The sequence below is a fragment of the Cydia strobilella genome, chromosome Z, assembly GCF_947568885.1.
Source record: "Cydia strobilella chromosome Z, ilCydStro3.1, whole genome shotgun sequence".
In the NCBI taxonomy this organism is placed as follows: domain Eukaryota; kingdom Metazoa; phylum Arthropoda; class Insecta; order Lepidoptera; family Tortricidae; genus Cydia; species Cydia strobilella.
The window spans coordinates 18,498,310-18,525,978 of record NC_086068.1 but is presented as its reverse complement, the minus strand read 5'-3'; the positions used below and the strand labels follow the sequence as shown (position 1 = coordinate 18,525,978).

At 38.2% G+C, this 27,669-nt stretch overlaps 1 protein-coding gene across 2 annotated transcripts; it reads left to right on the top strand.

Annotated features, from left to right (window-relative positions):
- The first annotated feature begins 268 nt into the window (after positions 1 to 268).
- Positions 269 to 24,365, top strand: LOC134754101 (staphylococcal nuclease domain-containing protein 1-like). 2 transcript variants are annotated; one of them, XM_063690176.1, is made up of 10 exons: positions 269 to 423; positions 723 to 844; positions 6,116 to 6,419; positions 6,573 to 6,743; positions 12,651 to 12,876; positions 13,326 to 13,542; positions 13,886 to 14,089; positions 14,180 to 15,155; positions 18,367 to 18,606; positions 22,571 to 24,365. In XM_063690176.1, the coding sequence occupies exons 1-10, from the start codon at positions 373 to 375 to the stop codon at positions 22,742 to 22,744; spliced, it is 2,685 nt and encodes an 894-aa protein (XP_063546246.1). In that variant the 5' UTR covers positions 269 to 372; the 3' UTR covers positions 22,745 to 24,365. The 2 variants fall into 2 exon arrangements, with proteins under 2 accessions (XP_063546246.1, XP_063546247.1); XM_063690177.1 differs by lacking the exons at positions 269 to 423; positions 723 to 844; positions 6,116 to 6,419; positions 6,573 to 6,743 and adding an exon at positions 6,937 to 7,075.
- Positions 24,366 to 27,669: the final 3,304 nt, after the last annotated feature.

The window sequence follows — 27,669 nt, the reverse complement described above, 5'->3', positions numbered from 1 at the left end:
TATTGAGAAATAAATGAATCTAAATCTAAATCTAGTCTAGAGGGCTCTCCACACTCGTGCGCGAATCGCGGCGCGAAGCCGCGAACGCGAGTGTGGAGTCTAGTTCGCTAATCAGCGAAATCGACTCCACACTCGCGTTCGCTGCTTCGCGCCGCGTAGTCTGGAGCGAGCTTAGCATTTTTTCTAAATCCGAGTTGGCAACACTGCATGTGGCATTCATTACACAACTCATCAGAGAAAGTACTTTTTGAATGTGGAAACACCGGCGGCCCGCCACGTTTCGCCAGTCTTCTTAGTTGTTCGTTGTTCTCTCGTCTCGTCAGTAATTTCATAGCTTCTTATCCATTTACGTGATCCAGATAACAACTTAAAATGAGTGCTGCAGCACCAGCTCCAGTTCAAAAAATAGGAATAGTAAAGCAGGTATGTAATTGTGTACATTTTCATTATTGAACACAGTGGGGTCTTGCTATGCCTCGTGCCGATTTCATAGTTTGCCTTGTTGGCACAGAGGTTCACCTATAATCTTAGAAAGATGGGCACAGGAACAGAATACGTACACTTTAATTCAATGCACTTCCGTTGGGTCTTTATTCGGATTCTTTTATTGCATTATTTGCCAGCTGGCATGTTGCGCGTACCGTCAAAATGTATCAAAAGAATTTCCACTCTTCCTCGGAATAGAATGTTGTAAATGAGAATGTGCTCTATTTATGCTTTAGGTATTATCGGGAGACACTATCGTAATAAGAAAGCAGCCGAGAGGCGGGCCTCCTCCAGAGAAAGTGATAGCCCTGTCGGGCATCACGGCCCCCAAACTCGCTCGCCAGCGCACTGCCAACAAGTGAGTACGCAACGTGTGCACCCTTCACGCTTGCTCCTGTTTGTCTTCCTTATTTCCGATCTCAGTTATATAGGTATTACAAATTGTAGTCTAAAGTACAAAAAAAAGCAAGATTAAAAACCATTTCTAATGTTAAGCTAGCAAAAGTATTGTACTATTTTTGTTAATATGGGTATATAGGTATATTATGTGCTAATTAAAGGAAACTAATTTCTTTTAATGATAGTATAACAAGAAGATTGCTAAGATTAAAACAGATTTTTCATAAACATCCAGGCTCTTTTAGTTTTGTTATTAATGACAATGGGGGTAGGTTTTGACGTTTGGGTATAAAGTGGGGTAGTTGTAAACAGAGAGTCTGTTAATGCGAACCTGACCCATGCCTGTGCCTGGACCTCTCAAACTGTGAGTTATATCACGCATATTGCATACTAAATAGACTATTCTTTATACAATACTAGCTTTTGCTCGCGACTTCGTCTGTGTGGAATTAGTAATTTGGGTACCCTAATTTTTAAACAAGTCTGCTTTTAAATCCATCCTTTTTTCACCCCCAAATTGGTCCACTCTATAAATTTTGTTTATTAAGAAACAAACGGTTGTATACATTTACAGTTAAGCAGAAATACATGATAATATTTATAAACCTACAGTTTCCTTAATTAAAGATACGATAGCTAATTACCTTTTTTAAATACTTAACCAAAAAATCTGAGCTATTGCAAAATTTTTATTTATCCGGGTACAGAAGAGGTCGCATAAATTTCATTGTTATTATAAGTATTTTATTCATTTAATGCCTTCACTGCACCCATATATGTATGTATATATACACACATACACATCAAACATATACTACAATTAACATTAAGTATACTCACACATACCTATATATATGTTTATTCATTTAATGAGATGAAAGGGATCTAATTATTATTTGAATGCTTTGTTAACATCATATATCGAGCAATTAAATATATCGACTTCAGACAGTTTTGAATTATTATTAAATAACCTACAAGCACGCCTGATATAATTATTACGCGCATAACAAGTTCTAGCTTTAGGTATTCCGAATAGCTCCTTTTTGCGACACATACGTTGTCTTCTGCGAAGCACTTTGAACAAAATCTCTTGAAGTAGCGAGGGAACATCTAGACGTGAGTGAATCATTTTGTAAAGAACAACAGCATTGCTACAATCACGTCGATCACTTAGCTTCTGCATATTGTGATGATTTAGGGAATCATTATAGTTTACATAGGTATGGCCAGTTCTGAAATCTAGTGATTTTACAATTTTTTTCTGTAACCTCTCAATTCTATCTGTGTGGATGGCATAATAAGGTTTCCATACTGCGCACGCAAATTCAAGATGGCTTCGAACAAAACTATTGAAAACAATTTTGTAGGTCAAAGCATTTCGGAATGGTTTCCCTACGCATAAAATATATAGTTGCTTATAGCATTTTTGTAAAATAGTGTCTATGTGCGGAGTGAAAGTCATTCCGGAATCCATGATGACACCTAAATCTCGAATCTGAGACACTCTATGCAGATTTCCATTAGATAATGTATAATTAAAATCTAAATTAATGTTTTTTTTGGAAAAAGTTATTACAAAACATTTATCATAATTAAGAAAAAGCCATTTTATCCCATTTTTTACACCCTTAAGGGACTATTTCAAGCATAAAAATTATTCTATATCCTTCCCCACAGCTCAAACTATCCCCATACCAAGTTTCATCTAAATCGGTTCAGCGGTTATTGATTCCCCATACAAATTTCCACCCCCCATTACACCATATCCTATGTCCTTCCCCGGGACTCGAACTATCTGTATACCAAATTTCAACGAAATCGGTTCAGTGGTTTAAGCATGAAGAGGTAACAGACAGACAGACACATTTTCGCATTTATTATATTACCAGCTTTTGCCCGCGACTTCGTCTGCGTAGAGTTAGTAATTTGGGTAGCTTATTTTTTATCCAATCTGCTTTTTATTAAAGGATAATTTCTGGGATAAAATCTAACCTATGTCCGGCCCCGGGACTCAAACTATTATTATTATTTAGCTTTATCCCACATTAGTGGTCCCCAAGGGTATAAGCCTCATCCATCTGTCTCCACCTCTCTTTGTCGGTGGCAACATCCATCCATTTTTTTCCCGCAGCCTGTACAATGTCATCTGCCCATCTTTTTCTTAACCTTCCCGCTCTTCTCTTTCCAGCTGGGCCTGGCCATTTTGTTACAAGATTTGTCCACCTTTGATCCTGATATCTTGCTACATGACCTGCCCACCACCACTTTTGTTTTAGACTAAACTGCAGGGCATCTGTTATCTTTGTTCTCTTGCGGGGATGTCTATATTTCTTGTTTTTTGTATTCTTCGTAAATTTAAAATACTTCTTTCCATTGCATGCTGGCAAGATAGAATTTTGTTCTTTGCTCTTTCCGTGTAAACCCATGTTTGGCATGCATATGTGAAACTTGGAAGAATGCAGGAGTCCATTATGATCTTTTTCATGTTAAGATTGTAATTGCCTTTGAGAATTTCTTCTTGTGCCCAGTATTTCTTCCAGGTTGTGTTTATTCTTCTATCAATTTCATTTTCATTACTGGTTGTTGCGAAAGATACTAATTTTCCCAGATATACATAGTCTTCCACATAATCTATGGGTTTTTGCTCTATTTTGATAGTCTTCTTGTTGTAGTTTGACATGATTTTAGTTTTAGATGCATTCATGTGCAGGCCAATTTTTTTGCTTTCAAAGTCCAGTTCTTGTAACATTTTGTCACATGTCTTTTGCTGATTCACTAAAGATGGCTATGTCATCAGCAAATCTCAAATGCGTTAGTTTTTTGTTTGATATCCATATTCCTTTTCGATTCCAGTCTATTTTCTTCTCCTCTCCTCCAGAACCGCTATAAATATTTTTGGAGAGAGTGGGTCGCCTTGTCTCACTCCTCTCCCAATTGTGAATGGTTCGCCTTGCCTTTCTAGTTTAACTCTGCTTGTGCTTTTTGAATAAATATTCTTTATTATGTATATATATGTGTTGTTGATATTATTGTTTTTAGGGCAAGCAATATGGATGACTGTGTTATACTATCGAAAGCTTTCGAGTAGTCCACAAAAGCTATATATAGTGGCCTATTAAATTCTTTATATTTTTCAATAACCTGTTCCATGGTGTGGATGTGGTCGGTTGTAGAATAATGTGATCTGAATCCTGCCTGTTCAACCGGTTGATTTCTGTCGATGTTTGGAGCTATTCTACTCAGAATTATTGATGAGAAGAGTTTATATATTGTTGATAGAGTAGGCCTGTAGGTGTTATAGGTCTGTAGTTGCTGATGTCAAGCGGGTTCCCTTTCTTGTAAAGTAGTGTTATGTTGGATTCACACCACTGGTTTGGTACTTCCTTGTTTTTCATAACTAGGTTGATCAGTTTTACTAGATATGTGATTAAAATTGGAGCACCTATTTTTAGGGCTTCATTCGAGATGTTGTCTGCTCCTGGGCTTTTCTCAGGTTTTAATTTGTTTTAGGATCTCATTTATAGTTATTTGCTCTGGGATTGTTTCTGAAGTATTTTCTTTATTACAGTTATAGTTAATTTCTTCCTCTTGTAATGGTTTTTTGTAAAGTCCAGCATGGAAAGTTGTGGCATGTTTCACTATATCATCTCTATCCCTAGTTTCTCCCTTTTCATCATTCAAAGATTGTATCCAAATTTTGCAAGTAGCAAGTTCTTTAAAAGCTCTCTTTGAGCTTCTGAACTTTGACATGTTCCTTTCTATTACTGATTGTCTATGGCTATCATAGTCTTTTCGGATTGCCTTATTGGTTTGTTTAAATATCACCTTTAATTCTTCTTTAATTTCTCTGGTTCTTGCCTTCATGGTCAATAGTAGTAGTAGTAGTAAAACTCTTTATTGTACAAAAATAAACATAAAACAAGAGAAAAACGCATCATTTGTACAAAGGCGAACTTATCCCTTTCAGGGATCTCTTCCAGTTAATCTTTGAGCAATTGAGGGAGAGTTGGAGAACGGTAGACATCAAAGCTATACTAAACGGCATAAAAGAAAATATTTAGTTTCCTAAAAGACAGGTAAACCTATAACCTACAGTATATAGCATGGGCATGGGATTTATGTAAAATAAAACAAATATATTAACAGTCATGTATTGTTATAATATATAAAGCATATAATACGTTCTATACGATATAATACATATGATAAACTACCTAACCGCACACATCTTTTAGTTCCGAAGTTCCGTCCGAAAGCCATAACTTTTTTAAGTTCGCCTTCAGCAATGCGACCGACTGACACTTTCGAAGAGAAGTCGGCAAGGAATTCCATAATTTGACAGCGTACACGGTAAAAGACTTGTCATAGGACCGGTGTTTGTGCGGCGGGATAGACAGAGAGAGATCTGCACTGGAACGGAGCCGATGTCCGCTGCCATATGCTAAAAATTTAAATTTCTCCGAGAGATAAGGGGGAGTAGAAGGAGAGAATAGGACGTTAAAGAGAAGGGACAGTACAAGCACCGTCATAACTTGGGTTTTGATTATACCAGATAAACATAATTCTCGGGATATGATGTCATTAGTGGACTTATTGAGCATAAAAAAATTCAATTACATAGCTCTTATACTTCGGATTTTATTCATATCTAAAAACCCCGATTTCGTCACTCACTGATGATCATCAAAACCTTTCGGGTACTTCCTAAAATCCTAGGAAGGTAAAATTTGGTATGTAAGATAGTCTTAAACAACAGAAAAATTCAAAAACTTGAAATTTTTGCCACATATTTTGGGTAAGGTGTAGAGTTTGTAAAGTTGGGGCTTGTAGTGTTAGAAGCTTGGCTCTACAAGAGATCTGATAACTTTTTGACAGTGCGAGCCTTATGATTTCGTCTTGGCAACATTTTACATAAAAATGTTTTTGGTGGGTTAAATATTACTAACCATGATACTGATATAAAATAAAGGTTAGTTTGTATGAAAAGAATACCGGTATTCCACCTATGTATATATCTTATTTTCAATAGGGCCATTAGGGCCTGAGACTAAATAAAATTTTAAGTACCTACTACAGTATACAAGTGCTAAACAGTGTGTATTGTAACATTCATTATGTAAATTATACTTATTCAATTATAGTATTATATTTAAAAAAAAAAAATACAATTATCAAATATGAATAACACTTATAACCTACCATACATAATGTTTTATTTATTTTTTAGTGATGTGGAGTCAAAAGATGAACCTTTTGCATGGGAGGCGCGCGAGTTTTTAAGAAAGAAGCTGGTTGGGAAAGAAGTGATTTTTACATCTGAAAAACCTAATAACTCTACAACTAGAGAGTATGGATCTGTGTGGACAGGAAAAGACACCACTAAAGATGAGAATGTGACTGAAGCTTTACTTGCTGAAGGATTGGCAAAGGTCAGAGAAAGCGGGAGAAATATCCCTCAGCTGAAGAAGCTCGTCGACATTGAAGATATTGCCAAATCACAAGGCAAAGGCATTTGGGGCTCTGATATCAATGTGAGTTTAGTCTTGCACATGTTATACAATATTATTAAGTTTAATGTTCGCTCATGCAAGACTGTTATTGTTACACAGCAAATCCAAAAGGAAAACTGTTATGGTTTTAGCAATGTTACGTAATGAAATAACATAATGTTTGAAATGTTTTAGGGGCATGTCCGAGATATCAAATGGACCATTGACAACCCAAAGCAGTTTGTGAACAAGTACAATGGGCAACCCATCAAAGCCATCATTGAGTATGTCCGTGATGGCTCCACTGTCAGGTTATGCTTGCTGCCTGATTTCCATCAAATCACCTTGATGCTGTCTGGAATTAGAGTAAGTTCAATATTAACCATTCATTGACAACCCGAAGCAGTTTGTGAACTAGTACAATGGGCAACCCATCAAAGCCATCATTGAGTATGTCCGTGAGGGCTCCACTGTCAGGTTATGCTTGCTGCCTGATTTCCATCAAAACACCTTGATGCTGTCTGGAATTAGAGTAAGTTCAATATTAACCTTTCATTGACCACCCGAAGCAGTTTGTGAACAAGTACAATGGGCAACCCATCAAAGCCATCATTGAGTATGTCCGTGATGGCTCCACTGTCAGGTTATGCTTGCTGCCTGATTTCCATCAAATCACCTTGATGCTGTCTGGAATTAGAGTAAGTTCAATATTAACCTTTCATTGACAACCCGAAGCAGTTTGTGAACAAGTACAATGGGCAACCCATCAAAGCCATCATTGAGTATGTCCGTGATGGCTCCACTGTCAGGTTATGCTTGCTGCCTGATTTCCATCAAAACACCTTGATGCTGTCTGGAATTAGAGTAAGTTCAATATTAACCTTTCATTGAGTGTGGAGGTCAAAACTCGTGGGTTCGAACTTCGTTTGTGGTGTATAGAGCAGAAAAAATTGGTTTCCAAAATAGGTTAAGAAGGTTAGTTTAAGAACTCTATTTCCATATCATTTCAAGATTAATAGATAGTGATCGGTAACAACGTTTTAATTTCATGTTCAGTTGTTGAGTTAAAGGAATATGTAATGTAAAATTCAGCTCACATTATTAATTAAAGTTAATAACCTTTAAGGGTCTCCGGCAAGCTCGGTTCTCCATACAAACGTAGTTCCGCTCTCATTTTAAAATAAAACGACTAGCTAGATTGCTCTGAAACTTTGTACTTCCAATAAGATAAGGTATATCTATGTCTGTAATTAGTTTATGTAGCTTCAGATACCATAGTTTAAAAAAAATACAGCGAATTTAAGTTTTTCATAGAAAATTTGTTGTTGCTCCATTTCGTTTGTTTTATAAACTGGAGTTATATAAACTAATTTCAGACCAAGATATACCTCATGTCATTATATGTTGAAAGTTTCATTACAATCCAACACGTAGTTATAAAATGAGAGCGGAACTACGTTTGTATGGGAAGGGTCAATTCGGCCGTTTGCCAGGGACTCTTAAATGAACCTTAATTGACCGCGTGCTTCAAAATTGTTACTTTCCTTTACTTCAACTCGACCATGCTGCTATGAAATTAAATAGTTGTTTGTTAGTTGCTGGCCAGATGTAGCTCAAAATCGGGAGGAGTGGAAGAAGAGGGGGGAGGCCTTTGCCCAGCAGTGGGACACAATGGGTTATACAAGGGTGCAAAGTTGTATTTCAACACACGAGAAGTAAATTTGCAGCCGTGTGTAACACAAAACTTTTCACCTCACTATAGCGAGGCAGTGCAACATGCAAAAAAACAGCTCATAAAAAAATACTTAAGTTTTTATTTGTACACATTATAATCATCATCAGGTTAATTATAACCATCATCAACACAATCAATTATAACATTATGTAAAATATTTGTTGACAATGTTGACATTCCTGACGATGCGTTTTGAAATTGCATCGACTCAACTTGTGCGTTCAGATTCAGAATTATATTCAACATCATTATAAAAAAACAAATGTGTCTTATGGAATTTTAAGGTTTATGGCTTAAAATCATTAAACAAAGCTAAATTTAGTACTTTATTAAATTCTCTAACCATTTATTTAATGATAATTAATATCGAACGAACCATTATTATGAGCGTTTTACGTTTTGTTATCTGTCAAAAGCTACTTAAACACGCTCCAAGGTCAAATTACTTTCCCCACAAGTGCATAAAATGCGTTTTTACCCGGAAAACGTTGTTACCGATCACTATTAATAGACAACAATTTGATCATATTCTCTGCACATCTATATGTTAAATTGTAAAAAATAAAACTAAGGAAACTGGTTTTACTGCTGAATCAATACAACCACCATATAGGTCATACTGGCAACTTGTACTGACATTTCGGAAAAGTAACAAATAACTTGCTAGTCTAATGCCCCACTAAACTATTACTAATGCAAGAAACAGGCTGTAATAGTTATTTACAGTACATATGGTGCTACTTTCTCGCACTAGTGCATAAAGTTCACATCGTGTTTTAATTTATCGCCACTCGTTTCGAATTTCCTCTTTTCCGCACTTGTATCGTAAAATAATAAAACACAGGTAAATAAATTTGTAGGTTTATCTACATATCCTCCATAACGTATGCGGAGTGAAATCTGGACAAAATTCAATGTCGTATGAAATAAAAACAACATGGTTACTTTTCATAAATTTTCGTGTATTTTAATAATATATTAAAAGTTTACTCAAATGCGAGATTTTTAACGGGAGTTGTGGTACTTTTAAGTCATCGGTGTCGAAAACACACATGTTGGCATTTTTAAGTGGCATATGATTAGTCCCCCAAAAAACCCATTACGCAAAAACAGCTGTTTTTTACACATTTTGGTCGGTATGACGTACCCACATTTTCAAAGTTATTTATTTTAATTTTCGGATACGGTTACCTTAATTTTTCTTGGATGTTTGCCGATGCCCATATCTTCAAGATATTTTTAAACAGTTTTACTGCCATTTTTAATAGCAAAACTTCCGTGAGACACAGACATATTAAATAAATAAAAAAAGTCATTTATTGTCGCAGTAAGTATACAAAAAAAAACAGTAAAAAACAGTAGTAGGTACAAGCTTAAATTACAGCAGTATTATTATACAAGTAGGAACTAACTATATATACATATATGACATTTAGAATTATAATAAACAATATTATAAATGCTGCGTGCGACAATAGGCTAAATATTAAATATATTAATAACGGGTCACTCACGTATTTTAAGTCGAAAACGCTCGACATGTTTCACTCCGTACCGAGGAGCGTCATCAGGAGCTTGCGTCGACGGTGACGGACCGGCGCAGACTGCGGGCCGCAGCCCTCCGAGCAGGTGACAGTTTTACTGCCACATTTGAATAATTTCATGACCTCTCTGTAAGATATTGTGACTCAGCGGGCCGTCATTTTCTTCAATCGATCTCTCCTAGGAAACTGGCTAATGCTGGAAGGTTTACCTGAACCAGACTGTATAGCAGTAGTTTTTTTTTTAAGAAGAAGGATGTAAAAATATTTTCTGAAACATGCTATCTTCTTCTCTCGTGTCGAGGTTCCTTCAAACAGTGGATGCCCAGAAAGCAGCGGTGCTGACAGCCCTGACCGTCGCGTCCCTCAGGTCAGATTCTGAGCAGGAGTACGGGCACGCGGGGCATACCAACAGGTGCGCCATGGTTTGCGGTGCTGTATTGCAAGCGCATTGAGTAGAGTGGCCGCGAAGATGTCCCCATACGGCCATGTTCTGTTTGCAACGGCCGACCTGGGACCTGAGCCTGTTCAGCGCCTTCCAGATGGGCCATGGTTCCTTGTGGCCGGGTGGTAATTATTCCGACACTGGTACATATATGTCTGGTGGTGGGCACCGGCTCCGCCAAAGTGAACAGCGAGCATCGGAGTGTTAGTCCGGGGATCTGAGGCCGCGTTTGGCCTGTATCATGATGAGTTTCCTGGTCGCATAGGACTTCGCATTGCGTCTCGCGGCACAATTCCGATAGGAGTAGCGCTTTGTCCTTTGGCTTCGAGAACATGCTATGTAATATTGATATTACGTTCTTTATATTAGGCTGGGAAGTATCACGTCTCAGGCGCGGCTAGACGAGAGGTCTGTAATTAAATTTCATACAAAGTTGCAGGCCTAGGCCGGGAAGTGGCTTTTTTTTTAAATTTACATTTCACATATATTTGTGACACAGCATCATGACATTCAGCCATAAAAAAAAACTATAACCAATATTTGCTTTTTGGTTCGGAATGACATTCTGCCAATACGCCTATTTAAAAAAAAACAAACGATATTTGATATATATTGCAGTTTTATTTGTATAGAATTTCCAAAAATAATAATAAATGAAACATTATTAAAAAATTCCAATAATATTGAATTGCAAATTTATAGTTGGTCAAACCAAATTGGCAGTAAATAAGAACAAAAAAAACTATACTCATCCTTTTCTTTCGGGTGCTAGTACTAGTGTAAGATATAGATAGTATGATTCTCTCTATGTTTGAAATAAGACAGTCCTTTGACATACTATAATTACAATTACAGATTTAAAATATTTAATTTAAATATTAGCGGTAAAAATGTCTACTCAAACACACATAGGTATTTTTTTAATCGTTTTGGAGGTAAAGTTGAACATTTTTCATTCTGTAATTCTATTTTATTGGATTTGTTGTGCGTTGTTGATTGTGTTATTTAATATGAGTTTCGACGAAAATATTAAATGAATACCTGTTAATTATATTTCATGTTTAAGGGAACGATGTATGTGAAGCATAATATTAACATAAAAAACTATGTAATCTTAGTTATGTGACTAAAACTACATTCAGACGGATGCAAGGCGAAAAAATCAAAGATACATAAATATATCTTGAAAATTTGTGTAATAAATTGATAAACTACATGTGTAAAATATACGACACGTGTGATAAAGATACGTATAGGTGGTAGTTATATTTTGTGCCTCGTTTACTTTTAGTTTCTTTAGAAATAAAACTTTAATTTCGTGGAGATTTCTTTATTTATTTCATTGCATGTTTGAGAAAAGCACTATACATACATCGGCGTGGAAAGGGGTTGTCGGCCTCATAACTATCCGGCCTCACTACGTTCGGCCGTATATATGCATTCGGCCGGCAACCCCTTGCTTCCAAGCCTGTAGTAATGTATTATATAAACATATCGTTACCTCTAACTCGCTTCCACAAAATGTTCCACTATCTTCGCTTTCGGCCATAGGCAAATAGTACTGGAGAAATTACATACAGTTTCGCGATGGCATAGTGTAACCATAGAGTAACTTATACTAGAGCGGTACTGTCATAGTAAATTTTGTAACCCCAGTAAATTCACTGCCATCTGTCGACACACTTTAAAACTAAAAATGAAGATTTATAAAAATACGATAAAATGTATTTAAATGTGGATAAATGATTTTTTTTATTTGCATTAATTATTTTTATGATTTTGACCCATGTTCTTTCACTGATATGCGTTAAAATTGTTAAATAACAAACGAAACCGTCAACGCCATCTATACGACTGTAGGCCAAAACTAGTAGTGCCCTCTGAACGAGAATCAAATTTTCTTGATTTTCGAGGCACGTTTTTTCCTTAGACTGTATCCATCTATTACGGAGTTATATCTATCTTTGGTGTAACTTATACTAGAGCGGGACTGTCATAGTAAATTTTGTAACCACAGTAAATTCACTGCCATCTATCGACACACTTTAAAACTAAAAATGAAGATTTATAAAAATACGATAAATTGTATTTAAATATAGATAAATGTTTTTTTTTTATTTGCATTAATTATTTTTATGATTTTGACCCATGTTCTTTCACTGATATGCGTTAAAATTGTTAAAAACAAACGAAACCGTCAACGCCATCTATACGACAGTAGGCCAAAGCTAGTAGCGCTCTCTGATCGTGAATCAAATTTTCTTGATTTTCGAGGCACGTTTTTTTCTTGGACTGTATCCATCTATTACGGAGTTATATCTATCTTTGGCGATGGTGTTCTTCTAGATTGACCACAATTTCAAGAGAAAGAATCCAATGCCCGTGAAACTTACCGGATTAGTTGATAGATATATAGACTTTAAACTGGCAGTTGGATATAATTTCAGTTTAATTTTTTGTTTACTTTTTACATGTTCAAAACTTTGGCCAGATTTCACTCCGTATATGTTAATAAAAAAAGATTCAACACGTATATATTGTTATTTTTTTAGTGTCCTGCAGTAAAACAAGACGGCGAGTCAGAGCCGTACGCAGAAGAAGCTCGTTTCTTCCTGGAGTGTCGACTCCTACATAAAGATGTGGAAGTGATTTTGGAGTCTGTGAACAACAACAACTTGGTCGGCACCATCCTGCACCCGCAGGGCAACATCGCCGAGGCTCTGCTGCGACAGGGCTTCGCCAGATGTGTCGACTGGTCACTCGCTGTTATGAAATCAGGTTTGTCTGAAATAATACTTATTTCCTACTCCACAAACATTAGCTAAGAGCATAGTGCACGGTGAAGAAATTCAAAGTGATACAGGCGCTTAACCTTCATAAGCCGAAATCTTCATACCTTTTCTCAATAAGTAATGTTGCCCCTAGCTGCTTGGCGGGCGCTACAGTCATTCACATATGTAATAAAACATTACTTTTAATGTATTTTTTGTCATTAGTTTAGTCATTGTTATGAAATTGCTCTTTTAATAGACAAACCTGAATTGAATAATCAACCGTTGGAAAATTTAATTCTGATGATTATTTTCTTATGTGTATTGCTTATGCGGCGTAGCTACCAACTATGCAATGCGAATGTAACCTTGCAATAAAATGTAAAATGTCACATAAAATTAGCAGTGACACCCATTAACACTCACAGATAAATAACATATTAAACTGATAATCAGGTGCATCGACGCTGCGAGCCGCCGAGCGCGCCGCCAAGGAGGCCAAGCTCCGCATGTGGACGAATTACGTTAGCAACGCGCCCGTCATCGCCGCCAAGGACAAGGAGTTCACAGCCACCGTGCTCGAGGTGGTCAACGGCGATGCGCTCGTCGTCAAGCTGCCCAACAACACCTCCAAGAAGATATTCCTGGCCAGCATCAGACCCCCGCGCGAAAAGTAACTTCACCAGCCGCCCCTCACACCGCATTTTATCTTGTATCGCTACAGTATACAAGGTGTAACAAAAATAGTGAGGACCCGTTTAAGGGCATAATCGGTTCTGATTAGGAAAAAGTAGAATAAAAATTTGTTTGACGCAAAAAAAATTTGGCTCTTGTATGGAGTTGGCTTACGTGGACAACCTGCCCCATAGAAAAAAAATTTCGTTTCGCGTTGAATTTTTTTTTCTTGTTGTTCCTAATACGATACCGAATATGCCCTTAAACGGATCCCCACTATTTTTGTTACGTCCTGTATGCACATGAACAACCTAATTATTTAAAAACATTATTCATTTTAGGAACAGCGCAGATGAAGAGGGTAAGCCATCAATCAGGCCGAAGGGTTTCAAGCCACTGTATGATATCCCCTGGATGTTTGAAGCTCGTGAATTTTTGCGAAAGAAGCTCATTGGCAAGAAAGTAACCGTGACTGTAGATTACATTCAGCCGGCCAAGGACAACTTCCCTGAAAAAACATGTTGCACCGTTCAAGCCAGTGGAATGTAAGTATACCTACTTATTCAAAATATTTGTACTGCTTATTTATGGTTACGGAATAGTCCATATTACTCATGTCACGCATTTTCAAACAGGAACATTGCAGAAGCTCTAGTAAGTAAAGGCTACGCAACAGTGGTGAGGTACAGCAAAGACAACGACCAGAGAAGCTCCCACTACGACAAACTGCTCGAAGCGGAACTTAAAGCTCAGAAGGCAGGAATCGGCATTTACGCTAAAAAGGACATCCCGGCTCATCGCATACAAGACACGAGTGGCGACTCTGCAAAAGCTAAAAAATTCTTCCCCTTCCTAAAGAGAGCCCAGAAAACGGAGGCCACAGTCGAATTCGTGGCGAGCGGTTCTAGAATGAGAATATACATTCCTAAAGAATCAGTTGTTGTGACATTCCTACTGGCCGGCATCAACTGCCCGCGCGGCGCGCGTCCCACGGCAGGCGGCGGCACACAGGAGGCCGAGCCCTACGGCGAGGAGGCGCTGCTCTACACCAAGGAGAAGTGTCTGCAGCACGACGTCGTCGTCACCATCGAGGAGATGGACAAAGCCGGCAACTTCATCGGCTGGCTGTGGGTGGACAACGAGAACCTGTCCGTGTCCCTCGTGGAGCACGGCCTGGCCTCCATGCACCACACGGCCGAGACCTCCGAGTTCGCTCGCGCCATCAAGACCGCCGAAGAGAACGCCATCAAAAAACGAATCGGTATATGGAAGGATTATGTTGAAATAGAGAAGGAAATCGAGAAGGAGAAGAATGCTCCAGTTCAGGACAGAACCGTGAAATACGATAAAGTGATCATCACCGAAATTACACCGGAAGGCCACTTTTACGCACAAAATATTGAAAATGGTGCAAAATTGGAAGCTTTAATGGATAAAATTCACCAAGAGTTCAAAGCGAATGCGCCTTTACCAGGGTCACTCGTACCGAGGAGGGGTCAAGTTTGTGCGGCACTTTTTTCTCTAGATAACCAGTGGTACAGAGCCAAAGTAGAAAAGATCACTGAAGACAAAAAGGTTCATATATTCTACATTGATTATGGAAACAGAGAGGTAAGTTAAATCAATGATATTACAATGTTTTTAATATAACAATACTCTACCTAAAGCAGTGTTTTACATATTTATAAAATAAATTAACATAGCAGAACGCGGTAGAACTGGTAGAAGAAATATACCAAATAAATTAAAATATTTCATTTTAACCTTTACCTAAATATATTTTTCTCAAAAATGGACGGCAAAGTCGACGTTGCCGGTTAAAAAGTAGGTCGCGAAGTGCGTAGTTTATGGTCCGTCAAAAAATTAAAAAGTTAAAAACATTGCAGTCTCGATTTCGGGACTGCAATGTTGCATACAAATTCCATTATTTGTCGAGTTTAAAACTTTTTAAAAGTTGAAGTGGCCATATCAAATGAAGGCATAGGTCCATTAAACAGCCAAACAGATGATCAGTACTTATAATTATAATGTTGGTACCGCGACTATTTAGGTGTCTCAAATAGGTTGGCGTATTTTCAGCAGAAAAATACACCTCTATTTTTAATTTAAAAAAAAAGGCGGCAAAGCAAATGTTTTTACTTTTTTCTGTGAAAATATATACATAAGAGCGTTGCTTCTGTAAAATATTTATATTATATTTGTTATTATTGCGCCATTTTTGAGAAAAGCACTATATATGACTCGGCTGGAAGGCTACTTCCGAGCCTCGACAATAATGTACTATTATTCAACTGATAGTTATGAAATTTATCTTACATACAATGTACATAATGTAAACAAGTATCGTATGGAGTAGAATTAGCAACAAGATAAGTATTTATGCGAGGCGAGGTATGCTGGGTAAGGGGCTTAGGTAGACTTGTGGAGTTCTCGATACGTTTTTCTATCAAGCAAATTATATACCTAATTCGTTTTATTTATTTATTTTTCAACACACTTGCTCAAAACGACGTTTTTATTCCACCGATTTTTGGCTCATAATCCTAGATATTAAACACGCGTGCTCTTTCAGTGTATTATTCCACACTCGTGCTTTTTCATTATATTATCCGACTGAGTTAAGAAGCTAACTGATTGCTAATAATATGCATGGAAAGGGAGCCTTCTTTAATTGGTCGGACTGGCGGGCACGGGCGCGCCCGACCGCCTGCGCAGTGCGCGGCCCGGCCGGCCCGCCCGCCGCGCCGCCCGCGGCCGGGGCGAGCGAGGGCCGGCCGGCAGTACGAGTATGACAGATGCAACACACAATACTGTTTTTCTCAAAAATGGACGGCAAAGTCGACGTTGCCCGTTAAAAAGTAGGTCGCGAAGTGCGTAGTTTATGGTCAGTCAAAAAATTAAAAAGTTAAAAACATTCCAGTCTCGATTTCGGGACTGCAATGTTGCATACAAATTCCATTATTTGTCGAGTTCCAAACTTTTTAAAAGTTGAAGTGGCCATATCAAATGAAGGCATAGGTCCATTAAACAGCCAAACAGATGATCAGTAGATGTTTATTATTATAATGTTGGTACCGCGACTATTTAGGTGTCTCAAATGGGTTGGCGTATTTTCAGCAGAAAAATACACTTCTATTTTTAATTAAAAAAATAAAAAGGCGGCAAAGCAAATCTTTATACCTTTTTTCTGTGAAAATATATACATAAGAACGTTGCTTCTGTAAAATATTTCTATTATATTTGTATTTATTGCGCCATTTTTGAGAAAAGCACTATATATGACTCGGCTGGAAGGCTACTTGCTGGCTTCGGATTCAATTAAACGGACTCCCAAGGTCGTCCGTTTAAAACGAATCCTCAGCCAGCAAGTAGCTACTTCCGAACCTCGACAATAATGTACTATTAACTATTAAAATTTGATTAATATGAAAGTTTCTTTTTTTTCGCAAGTGTGTTGAAAAAGTCGTATGAAACGCGTGTGCATTGGTCATTACACACATCGGCTTTCTTATTGCGCGCTCGCTTACAGCTCGCGCGCACAATATCGCCTCGTGTCTAATGACCAACTTAGCACACTTGTATCATAATGTACTATTTGATTTCTTTAGTCAGTGATAAACCAGTATAGTATTTTTAGTAGCACCATTAAATATGTGTTTAATACAGTGTTTTTGTCTTTTTGTCACTTTTCAGCTACGAAACCCAAACAAACAATTGACTAAATCTTGTTATATACCAGATATAAAATTGGCAGTTTGATACTTTGATTGTTATATCCCAGATACAAAAGTGGCAGTTTGATACTTCGATTGTTATATCCCAGATACAAAAGTGGCAGTTTGATACTTTGATTGTTATATCCCAGATACAAAAGTGGCAGTTTGATACTTTGATTGTTATATCCCAGATACAAAAGTGGCAGTTTGATACTTTGATTGTTATATCCCAGATACAAAAGTGGCAGTTTGATACTTTGATTGTTATATCCCAGAAACAAAAGTGGCAGTTTGATACTTAGATTGTTATATCCCAGATACAAAAGTGGCAGTTTGATACTTTGATTGTTATATCCCAGATACAAAAGTGGCAGTTTGAGAGTTTAATTGTTATATCCCAGATACAAAAGTGGCAGTTTGATACTTTGATTGTTATATCCCAGATACAAAAATGGCAGTTGGATACTTTGATTGTCCCAATTTGTGCAACCAATTTGTCATTTTACTACAAAATTGGTAGAAAATTAGGATTATTTAGTCTAACATAAGGGATATAAAAACAGTTTAAGGTTCTGATACGTAGTGCAACTGTGAGTTGTGTATCTCTCGAAAGCATAGTCCCTTTTGTGTGAGAAATTATCTTGCTCGAAATTATTTCCCAAACTCAACTTAGTACGTCTTTGAGGCTGGCACAACAGTTGCACCAGATTGTCTGCAAAATTTTCTTTTATCCTCGTAAGACCCACCATTTTTAATTTGAACCTTATTCTATAAGTAAATTGGAACGAATTTCGTTTGTTTTACAACGCAATGACACAAAAGAAATGCTACTTTATTTGTTTCATGAAAGGTTCAAATTATACTGTAATGAATATGTACATTTTAAGGCTCCGTCACACAGGCGCGTTTTGCGGGCGAAGCGTGAACGGAGCGCGATGAGAGCGCTCCCGTCGCGCCGGCGTCCGCTCATGCCCCGCCCGCAAAACGCGCGTGTGTGACGGAGCCTTTAATGTACATTTAGACTCACGAGGTTATGGTAATTTTTATATTCTTTACGTAAGTAGTTAATATAGAGGCAGTTGGTCGATTGTGGTTGTTTGTTGCAGGTGATAAACTACTCCCGGCTGGCGAACCTGCCCGCGGGCACGGAGTCGGAGCCGGCGTACGCGACCGAGTACTCGCTGTGCTGCGTCAAGTTCCCGGCCGACCCCGACGACCGGCTGGAAGCCGTGACCGCCTTCTCCATGGACACGCTCAACAAGAAGCTGATGGTCAACGTGGAGGCGCGCGCCGCGCCCGCCGCCGTCACGCTCGTCGACCCCGCCACCAACCTTGACGTCGGCAAGGTATGCACCAGGGGCTAAGGGACAACTTACTTACTAATATTTAACAATATGCCACCTTTTCTATACTAACCCGAGGGCCACGACACTCACGCTCGGAGTGCGATTCGGAGTCGAGGTGTAGCGTGACGTCATTTTTCCGTCAACGGCATGACACGTACCTGGTGATAAATTATTTAAGTGACTTTAAATCCTTGTTTATCCTAAAAGGTCAATTTTTATTCAAATACATACCTATAAAATACCCCATTCGACGTAGTAGGGTTGATTTTAATTTTTTTTTGGTGTCTGATTGTTGATTATTTTTTTGTTGTCATGTCTTTAGTGACACTCGCCGGACGATATCGGCCTGTCAGTTAGAACAAAAATTTGACTGTTCCGAACAACTGACAGGCCGATATCGTCCGGCGGACTGATAGTCAGTGGGCCCCTTTAGAAACATCAAAATCGGGCTACGCGTTTGGTCTCTATAGTGCCACAAAGGAACAAACATACATACATATAGAGCTTTTCATTATTCTACAGAGAATTATTATATGAATTTGATACATATATTTTAAGTTTTATTTTATTTTTCTACTGTTGACCCCTTCTGGGTAAAAGCCATTTGGCTTTATCTAGTGCTACACTTTGCCATTTTTGGCCTGCAGTGGCAACAATTACTTCTTTTTTTTTTTGTTTTCGGAGTGAGAAATGCATTTACGCACCGTCCCCCCGGCCGCGGGAAGGCAATTGATGGGGGGGTGTGTGGGACTCGCCACTCCCGTCCCCTCTCAGCTGGCGAGAGGGGAGGGAGAACTTGGCCCTACCCACTAAACCCACTCCAGCGTTTCACCCTCTTTGCCGTTTGCGAGAGCGCCATGGGATCGAGTACACTTACTCCACCATTTCGTCCTGCCACCTGGCTAGTGGATGTCCTCTCTTTCTAGAGCCCGGGGGGTCCTTCCATTTGGTCACCTTTCCTGTCCACCTCCCGTCGTTGAGCCTTGCCACATGACCAGCCCATCTCCATTTCATCCACTGCCGTATACCTAAGCTTAAAAATGACTATTACTCCTGGTAATTTTAAATCTAAGTATACGCGATTAAGTCCCGTTTCATTAAATGAAAAGGTGTGTTGCGTTGGACCGATGGCACAGAATAAGTAATAGTATTATCATACAGAACGGCCACGCACCGCCCCGCCCCGACTTGAATTACCTCGCCCCGCGAGACCAGATTGCTGGCTTTTCGCCGGCCGCTCAGTTCGGTTAGCGACGCGGTCACGCGATGACGGAACACGGAACGTTCAAAATGCCGATGTATTGTGCGATGTATGGGTACCTATCAAATTGGAGAAATAAAGAAGTTTTTTTTTCGTGTAGTGTAACTAACATGTAGGTACCTATATAATACTGTTCATATTCATATTTATTTATTGCTTCCATGGTACACAGGTGTTACATATATAATAGTTTGTTTCACATGGGCCCTGGTAGGGCAAGGCAATTATATTAAATCTAAAGAATTATTTATATTAGCTGTTAATACATCAAATAACGCGTTTTCTACAATCACATTCATTTAAACTACAATTTGTCGAAAACCCAAATGTACGTCAATATAACAAAGTGTGATAATATTTAGATAGGTACCTACCTACCGATTTCAACAACCTGTTCGTTGAACTTGTAAATGTTAGCTAACATTTAACTACCTAAATGTAGGTACATAGATTTTATACCTTCGTAAATATTTTGTTTTTTGTTATACTTTTATCATATCTAAACAAAATATAATATCTATATATAATCGTTTAAATTAATAAAAACAATAATGCAAATACCTATTTATAATAATTCCGCTTTCAAAGTAGATAGTGTTGAGTGTAAGATTATGGACCGACCAAGGGCCAATTGCTTGGTGAACGGTAGATTGCCCATACAATTTCGTTTGTTTACGTTTCGGTTGGGTTATCCTGCGTGTGCACGGCCGGCCGCGGCCCGCTCGTGTCACTTCGGCAGGCCTCGAGAATGTTCGGCTCCGCCTTCGCCGTATGTCAGCGCCGCACGAGGGCTGTGTGTGTTGTATTTGAAACTTTTATTAGTGTTTGATGTTGTTACTTCTTGGAGAAAGATAAATTAATTAAATGTTACACTTTTAGTTGTCAATTAAGAGCATTGTCCTGCAAATACAACATGTACTTTTCTTTCACATTTTTGTGCAAATAATCCGAGAAACTAAAACCACCATTGGAGATATGAACGCTGCGCTGTATTCTTATAAATATGACGGGCATAAATGGGAAGACCGCGTAATGTAAATTTTGCGAACTTAAAAATGGTTTCTTTAATTAAGGAATAAAAAATATTTCTATTCCTTAGTTAGATATTTACATTACGAGTATTACGACAACGCTCTGTGAACTCAAAAACATCTAGGTGGCAGCCCTAAGCAGCTTACGCACACAGACGCGTGTACCAACGTGCCGTTCACACATATAAACGCAAGCGAGTTTTGATGTATGGCGTGTCCGCCCTGTGCCGATGGTAAGCGAGACGAGTCCCGAGCCCGAGGCACGCGCACCAGTACCTATTACATGTACGTATGGTATAATGGTACCTACTGTACTACCTAGGTATAGATATCCTATTGTTTGCATCTTGAGATGATATTAATACCTAATGTTCTATGTCGTAGATATCTTATTAGACTATTGTTAGAATATTTAAAAAACTTTTTTTACCGGAATGCGCAACAGCAAAGATCGGGTCATAATTATACTACATATACTCGTGTTTAACCGCTTGGGGTTCCATAGAGCTGATATTGCATATTCATTGACAATGCTTTAGCTCAGCCATTCTCATTTACGAGGACCGTCTTCACGGAGACACGACACGTCTTCACTGGTCGAGGGCGCGGCGTGTACTCAAAGTGTGCACCGCGGACCCCTAGGGCTCCGCAACGCAAAGCCTCTGTGGGGTCTCCGCGAGAAAAATCGAAAACAAATCAATAACCAGCTCTTCTATATCTCTGGTCCACAGTTAAATAGTGACGAACGATTTATTTATTTATTTGGGGCTCCGTCAAATATTTCCTTTTCCAAAAGGATTCCGTCGCCAAAAAAGTTTGAGAACCGCTGCATTAGCTAATGTAACGGTGGAAGCGGAAGGTGGACATAGGAAAGAAGTGGTGTTTGAGATCCTCGGAAGTATCCAAACCACCGAGAGTAATCACCGAGAAGTATCTCGGTGATTATTTAGGGCCGCTTGCACCATTCGCTAACCCGGGGTTAGCCGGTTAAGGGGATCACATGCCTCAATGACCTTCGATCTGAATCCCTTAGTTTTCTAATGTTGTTGTAGCTTATCATATAAAATAACAGCAACGGCTTTAAATAATATAGTATCCCACATTTGCTTCAAAGTTCATTGTCTTCGAGATATTTGGCCTCAAAGTTGAACAATTTTAGGCCAAAAAACTTGTTTTCTGGCTCATATACAAAACTCCTCACCTCGCTCGAATGTTATCGTTTCGTAATGTAACTAGTTTTTGATTACTTTATTATTAAAAAGTGATTATCGCTTCGAGAAACAGACTAAAATAATGTAATGTATGTGAGCTACTGTCATAGTAAATTTTGTAACCCCAGTAAATTCACTGCCATCTGTCGACACACTTTAAAACTAAAAATAAATATTTATAAAAATACGATAAAATGTATTTAAATATGGATAAATGATTTTTTTTATTTGCATTAATTATTTTTATGATTTTGACCCATGTTCTTTCACTGATATGCGTAACAAACGAAACCGTCAACGCCATCTTTACGACAGTAGGCCATAGCTAGTAGCGCCCTCTGAACGAGAATCAAATTTTCTTGATTTTCGAGGGACGTTTTTTTCTTAGAGTGTATCCATCTATTACGGAGTTATATCTATCTTTGGTACGTACGAAATGTAATTGTTTGGTTTTATTCCAGAACCTGATAAAGGAGGGCCTAGTGTTATTGGACGCCGTTCGCGATCGGCGACTGGCGACCCTGGTGAGCGAGTACCGCGCTGCGCAGGAGCACGCCAAGAGCTCGCGGCTCAACCTGTGGCAGCACGGCGACATCACCGAGGACGACGCCGTAGAGTTCGGCGCGCGCCGCTAGCGCTCCGTCTACCGGTTCCTCCACACCTCTACACTACTACTACGTACCGACAGGATCCACCATCCCACATTGTCTGGACGCTATCAACGATCTAAACTTTCTTCTTTGCGCTGCCTTGGTAATTCATGGAACTATTAAGACAATCAATTAAAGTTGTGAACATTAACCTCCTGGGCACGACTGGGTATTTTTATAACTTTTATAAACATAATGAAGTAGGTCTACTATGAAATAGGTCTTATTCTGTAATATATTAAACGCGGCATTGACTGCAATGTAGTCAGAAATAATACTTCTCTATATTGAAAAAAGAATTAATCTGTAAATATGCATTTAGCATAGTTATTTATCCTCTGTAAACTGAAATAATGTTTTTTGTTAAGATACAATGTCTAAAATCAAATTGAGGGAAAGTCATGTCGCAATGGGAACACTCAGGAGGTTAACTGGCGATGTGAACAGAAGTAGCACCAACCGCACGATGTGTGCCCTCCGCCGCGGACGCCTCGCCTCGCCCCGACCCGCTTTTAATCTTACACTACCGATATAGCCCTATTGATCTTAAGTAAAATACCTTATAGATTTTAAATCCAGATGTATATACATAATTAATTACATTTATATTTCTGCCAAGCGAGAGTACGACATAATAAAATTAAATTTAATGTCAACTACAAAGTCATACTCATAATACTATTGTAAATTATAAGTGTTATCAGCAAATCGTACGTACCTATATTATTTACGTCAAAGTTATTTTATTTATTTACATGGTCATAATTTATTTTAAAGAAATAAATGAACTGATACTGATTAAGTGTTATTTCAAAATGAAATTCTGTGCTTTAGAGTAAATTTTGTGTCAATGTAGACCAAACAAATCACCCAAAGGGGAAGTGCAAGTTGGGTCTTTGATCAAACTATTTGAATTATTTGAGCTGTTGTTAAATAAAAATGATACCTGTCAAAATGAGCGAGTTTTCTGTTGGAAGTTCATGAAAGGTTAGAGTAGACAAGTACCCTGCAATAAGCACCTTAACCCATTTCGAGAAATATAGCATTTTTACTGTTACCGAGTAATGTCTTCCTTGGAAACGGTAAATGATTAAAATTGATGTATTTGCATAATAAGATTAATAAGTAGTTAAAATGTATCAAATGATTTTTGCCGTGCTAGTGGCGGAGTAAATTATGTTCAAGTTAGTGCAATACAGGCGCCCGCGCCGCTTGGCGCGGTTGATCTTTGGCGACGGCCTGACAGTGACACCGGACTAAACGGTACTTTCATCGCGCTTATTTTTCAAGATAAATTTTGTCAACGTTGTTTTTCTTTTTTTGTTTGTATATTAGTTTTCGTATTACAATCGTTCTCTTAAGTCTGAATTACTACATAATATAACTTTTATTATTTTTCTGAATCATGTTTTTTCTTGAATGTATGAAATAATTATTAACTTTGTATTGCGTACTTATAAACGTATTGTAAACCTACCTCTCTTCTTGAGATTTTTATAAGGTAGGAGATACTTTGTTTACACATTATGTATTTAAGTACCATAAGGTGCGTGGATTGTTAAAAGGACTTGGTATATTAAAATAAATAATTTAGGAAAAAACGAAATTTTATTACCTAGGTAGTGTTTTAAATATGCATCGCATTACGGGGGCGTACAATAATCAAAATAAATTATTTCTGTTTTTGCCCAAGTGACCGCCGCCATACATGAGGCGGGGACGGATGGAAATTATTCATATGAATGCACCTTTTCTCATCTGTGCCCGGCAGGGACAAATGGGAATACACCAGCCCTAAAATGTTCCCCCGCATCCCTCTAACTTTTGAACCGGGCGTACAAAAAATATAAAAAAAAAATTGTGAAAATAAAGACTTGGAAAACTATAGCGAACCTGAGTTTTTTTTTTTAACTTCAGACGGACGCATAACTACGGAACCCTACATTGAGCATGGTCCGACATGCTCATGGCCGCTTTTTTAATTAGTAGAAAAGCATGACAAGTCATCATTTCGATATTTGTGTTTGAGTGAATTGCGAAAAAAGTGTACTTTCCAGAATCAGAAATGTCCTCAACATTAAAATATCTGTAAAAAAATAACATATAGTGTAACTCAAATGCTAACAGGAATTTTACAGTGAAACCTTGCTTTAAGTATTAAAAAAAAGAAAAAAAAAATTTTTGCTCCCATTCAAAATTCCTGTCCTCGCAACACTCCACTGTAATTAAAAATTCATAACTTTTGTGATAATTGGCTCAGCGTGTTTAAAAAAAATGACGTCTTTTAAGCAAACAAAAACTTGTTATCAAAATGTTTGTGAGACAATTTTATCGTATATTTGATATAACATATATATATATATATATAACGCTAGTATCTGGAGCCCGCATGAATCTAAATACAAATTTATGCTGAAGCGTATACAAAATAAGTTTGTGAGGTTTTTAAGGGCCCTCTACGAGGCTCTAAGGGCGCTTCGCGCATGAGTGTGGAGGGACCTTTATACCTGAAATGTTATGGTGTTTACCCGTTTTACCCCCTTATGTACCCAACTTTGTTTGTGTTGGGTATGGTAGGGTATAACCAGTTGGAGGTTAGACGGGAGATTGCTCTAGCGTCCTATACATATTTAAATTATTGCGCGGTAAAATCAGTAACCTAGAGGTACTGGCCACGCCGGCCACGGTGAACCTGTGCGCGCCCTCGCGGTACGTGTAGCGCCGACACCAACCGCAGCTGCTAGCCGTTGTGTTATGTTATACTTAGAAATAGTTTTATAAATATTTTTTCTACTCTTCGAGTATAATCTGTGCATTAGAACCAAATTAGAACTTCATAAGCAACACTGCAACCTTACTCTTTTCAATTCAACGTTGGATAGTCTATGGCACTTCCGACTCAAGTATAAGAATCATGGAGACTATATAAAGGAGCCAAATCTCTATGTATGAAAAGTGTCCATCAAAAAACAGTAATTAGGCGGCGCCACCATACACCGAAATACTACCAAAAACAACCTACGTAATTTGGTCGGGTTATTTGTTGCCTTATATGGTTCATGTTATTCTCATTGCCCAGAGCCTAACTAGCGCCACTGGAGAGATTAGGAACTATTATTTAAAGCTGAAAGCGGTCACTTTTGCAACAATTCTGCCATAAGAGATTGGCATCCTTTCTATACCATCCATAATAAGAATTTTATCGATACGGTTTAGTCAATTATAAAAAATTTGAAAATAGAACTTCATACATTTCGATTAAATACTTCTTGTTTAAGGAGACTCGATTCAATGCAAATATTGCAAATTAGCCTACTTAAACACGCTGCTGGGTCGCATCTGCTTTGTGATTGGTTGACTAACAAAAACATTTTATTTTATGTTGTAGTAGAAACAATTGCTTCATAAGTCAGAAACGCGCATGTGACATCCTTCATATAACAACATCCATACCCTACGAAAACCGCTTAGCGTTGCTTGTTAGTCTCCATAGGCTACGGTGGCCAAAATCGAGAAAAAAACTGTATTAAAATTGAATTTAGCAAGGAGCAGGTACGCGTACGAGTATGAAGGTATCGCGGGCTGCGGCAGCTCGCGTATCTTAGCTGTATACTTTTGGTTTGTTTACCTATATGATTCTACTAGTTGAAAGTATTATTTTTTTGTCTCGTAGAAAAAGTATTGTATACAATAGTGATATAATCAAGCTTTTTCAATCTCGTACCTTAACTTAAGCAACTCAGCAAGCTTCGTTGCTTAAACACGGTACTCGACTGAAAAGCTCTCCATTATATCACGATTGTATAAAATACTATTATTACGTCTTTAGTTTACATTTTGCTACACTATCGCATTGGGCAACTGTTATGATAGCAGTATCGTTATTATCAATAAATAAATCTTGTGTTGAAAATTGGGGACAGGTTTCGTTCCTTTCTGAGGGGCTACCGCGAAAATCGAAATTCGCAAATTGCGGGGATCTTGCTCGTTTACTCCAATGAAGGCGTAATTAGAGTGCCAGAGCCAGTGCCCCAGTGCCCGCAATTTGCGAACTTCGATTTTCGCGGTTATAGCCTTGTTACCCACCTGTGTTGCTATTTCACGCGTTTGAAGAGAATATGAACGCATGCGTTTATTATTACTTCATAAGCCCCCTCCACAAGTCCACACTCGTGCGCGAAGCCGCGAAAGCGAGTGTGGAGTCTAGTTCGCTAATCAGCTAAATCGACTCCACAGCCACACTCGCGTTCGCGGCTTCGCGCCGCGTAGTCTGGAGCGAACTTTAAAAACTTTTAACCTACGTCGGCGCAAACGCACGTGTGGTCAGCTATCACCAATTCGAAAGAGGGTTTTTTCTTCCCTGCTAGGAGGGATCAAAATGGCACTTTTCTTCCTTGCTAGGAGGGATCAAAGTAACACTTTTCTAGTGTAGGACACTATTTTTACATTTTTTGCGCATTATTTTTTTAGCTTAAATTGGCTTAAATAAATTATATTTAAACATTATTTTTTTATTTTATTTATTAAGGTCTACCAACACACCAACAGTTATTACATCTGACATTTAATTCACGTTAAACGATAAGAAACATTCAGTGATGTATAACTAATTAGAGGTAAACACAGCATTAAAAAAAAGGAAACAGTATTTTAAAGTAACAGTTAATGGCTAAATAACAATCTAACCTAACAACCTAATGAAGGGTATATACCTATACGTACTATTTTTTTATGTTAATATGTAATAATTTTTGGAACCTGGGCAATGAGTCAGAATGAACGTCACAGCAGTGGCCGTGCTTGTTTAACAATCTACACAGTCGTGGAATGGGTGAATTGGCGCCTAGGACGGTTTTCCTAAATACCGGAGACAGAAGGTCTATTTTGTTTCTAGGATATCTATATGGCAC

What these genes read in the sequence shown, in the direction of transcription:
- LOC134754101 (XM_063690176.1), top strand. Translation starts at nt 373, where the DNA reads ATGAGTGCTGCAGCACCAGCTCCAGTTCAAAAAATAGGAATAGTAAAG. An exon ending in CGCCAGCGCACTGCCAACAA is followed by an intron (nt 845 to 6,115) that starts GTGAGTACGCAA and finishes TTTATTTTTTAG; the next exon opens with TGATGTGGAGTCAAAAGATG. An exon ending in TTTGGGGCTCTGATATCAAT is followed by an intron (nt 6,420 to 6,572) that starts GTGAGTTTAGTC and finishes GAAATGTTTTAG; the next exon opens with GGGCATGTCCGAGATATCAA.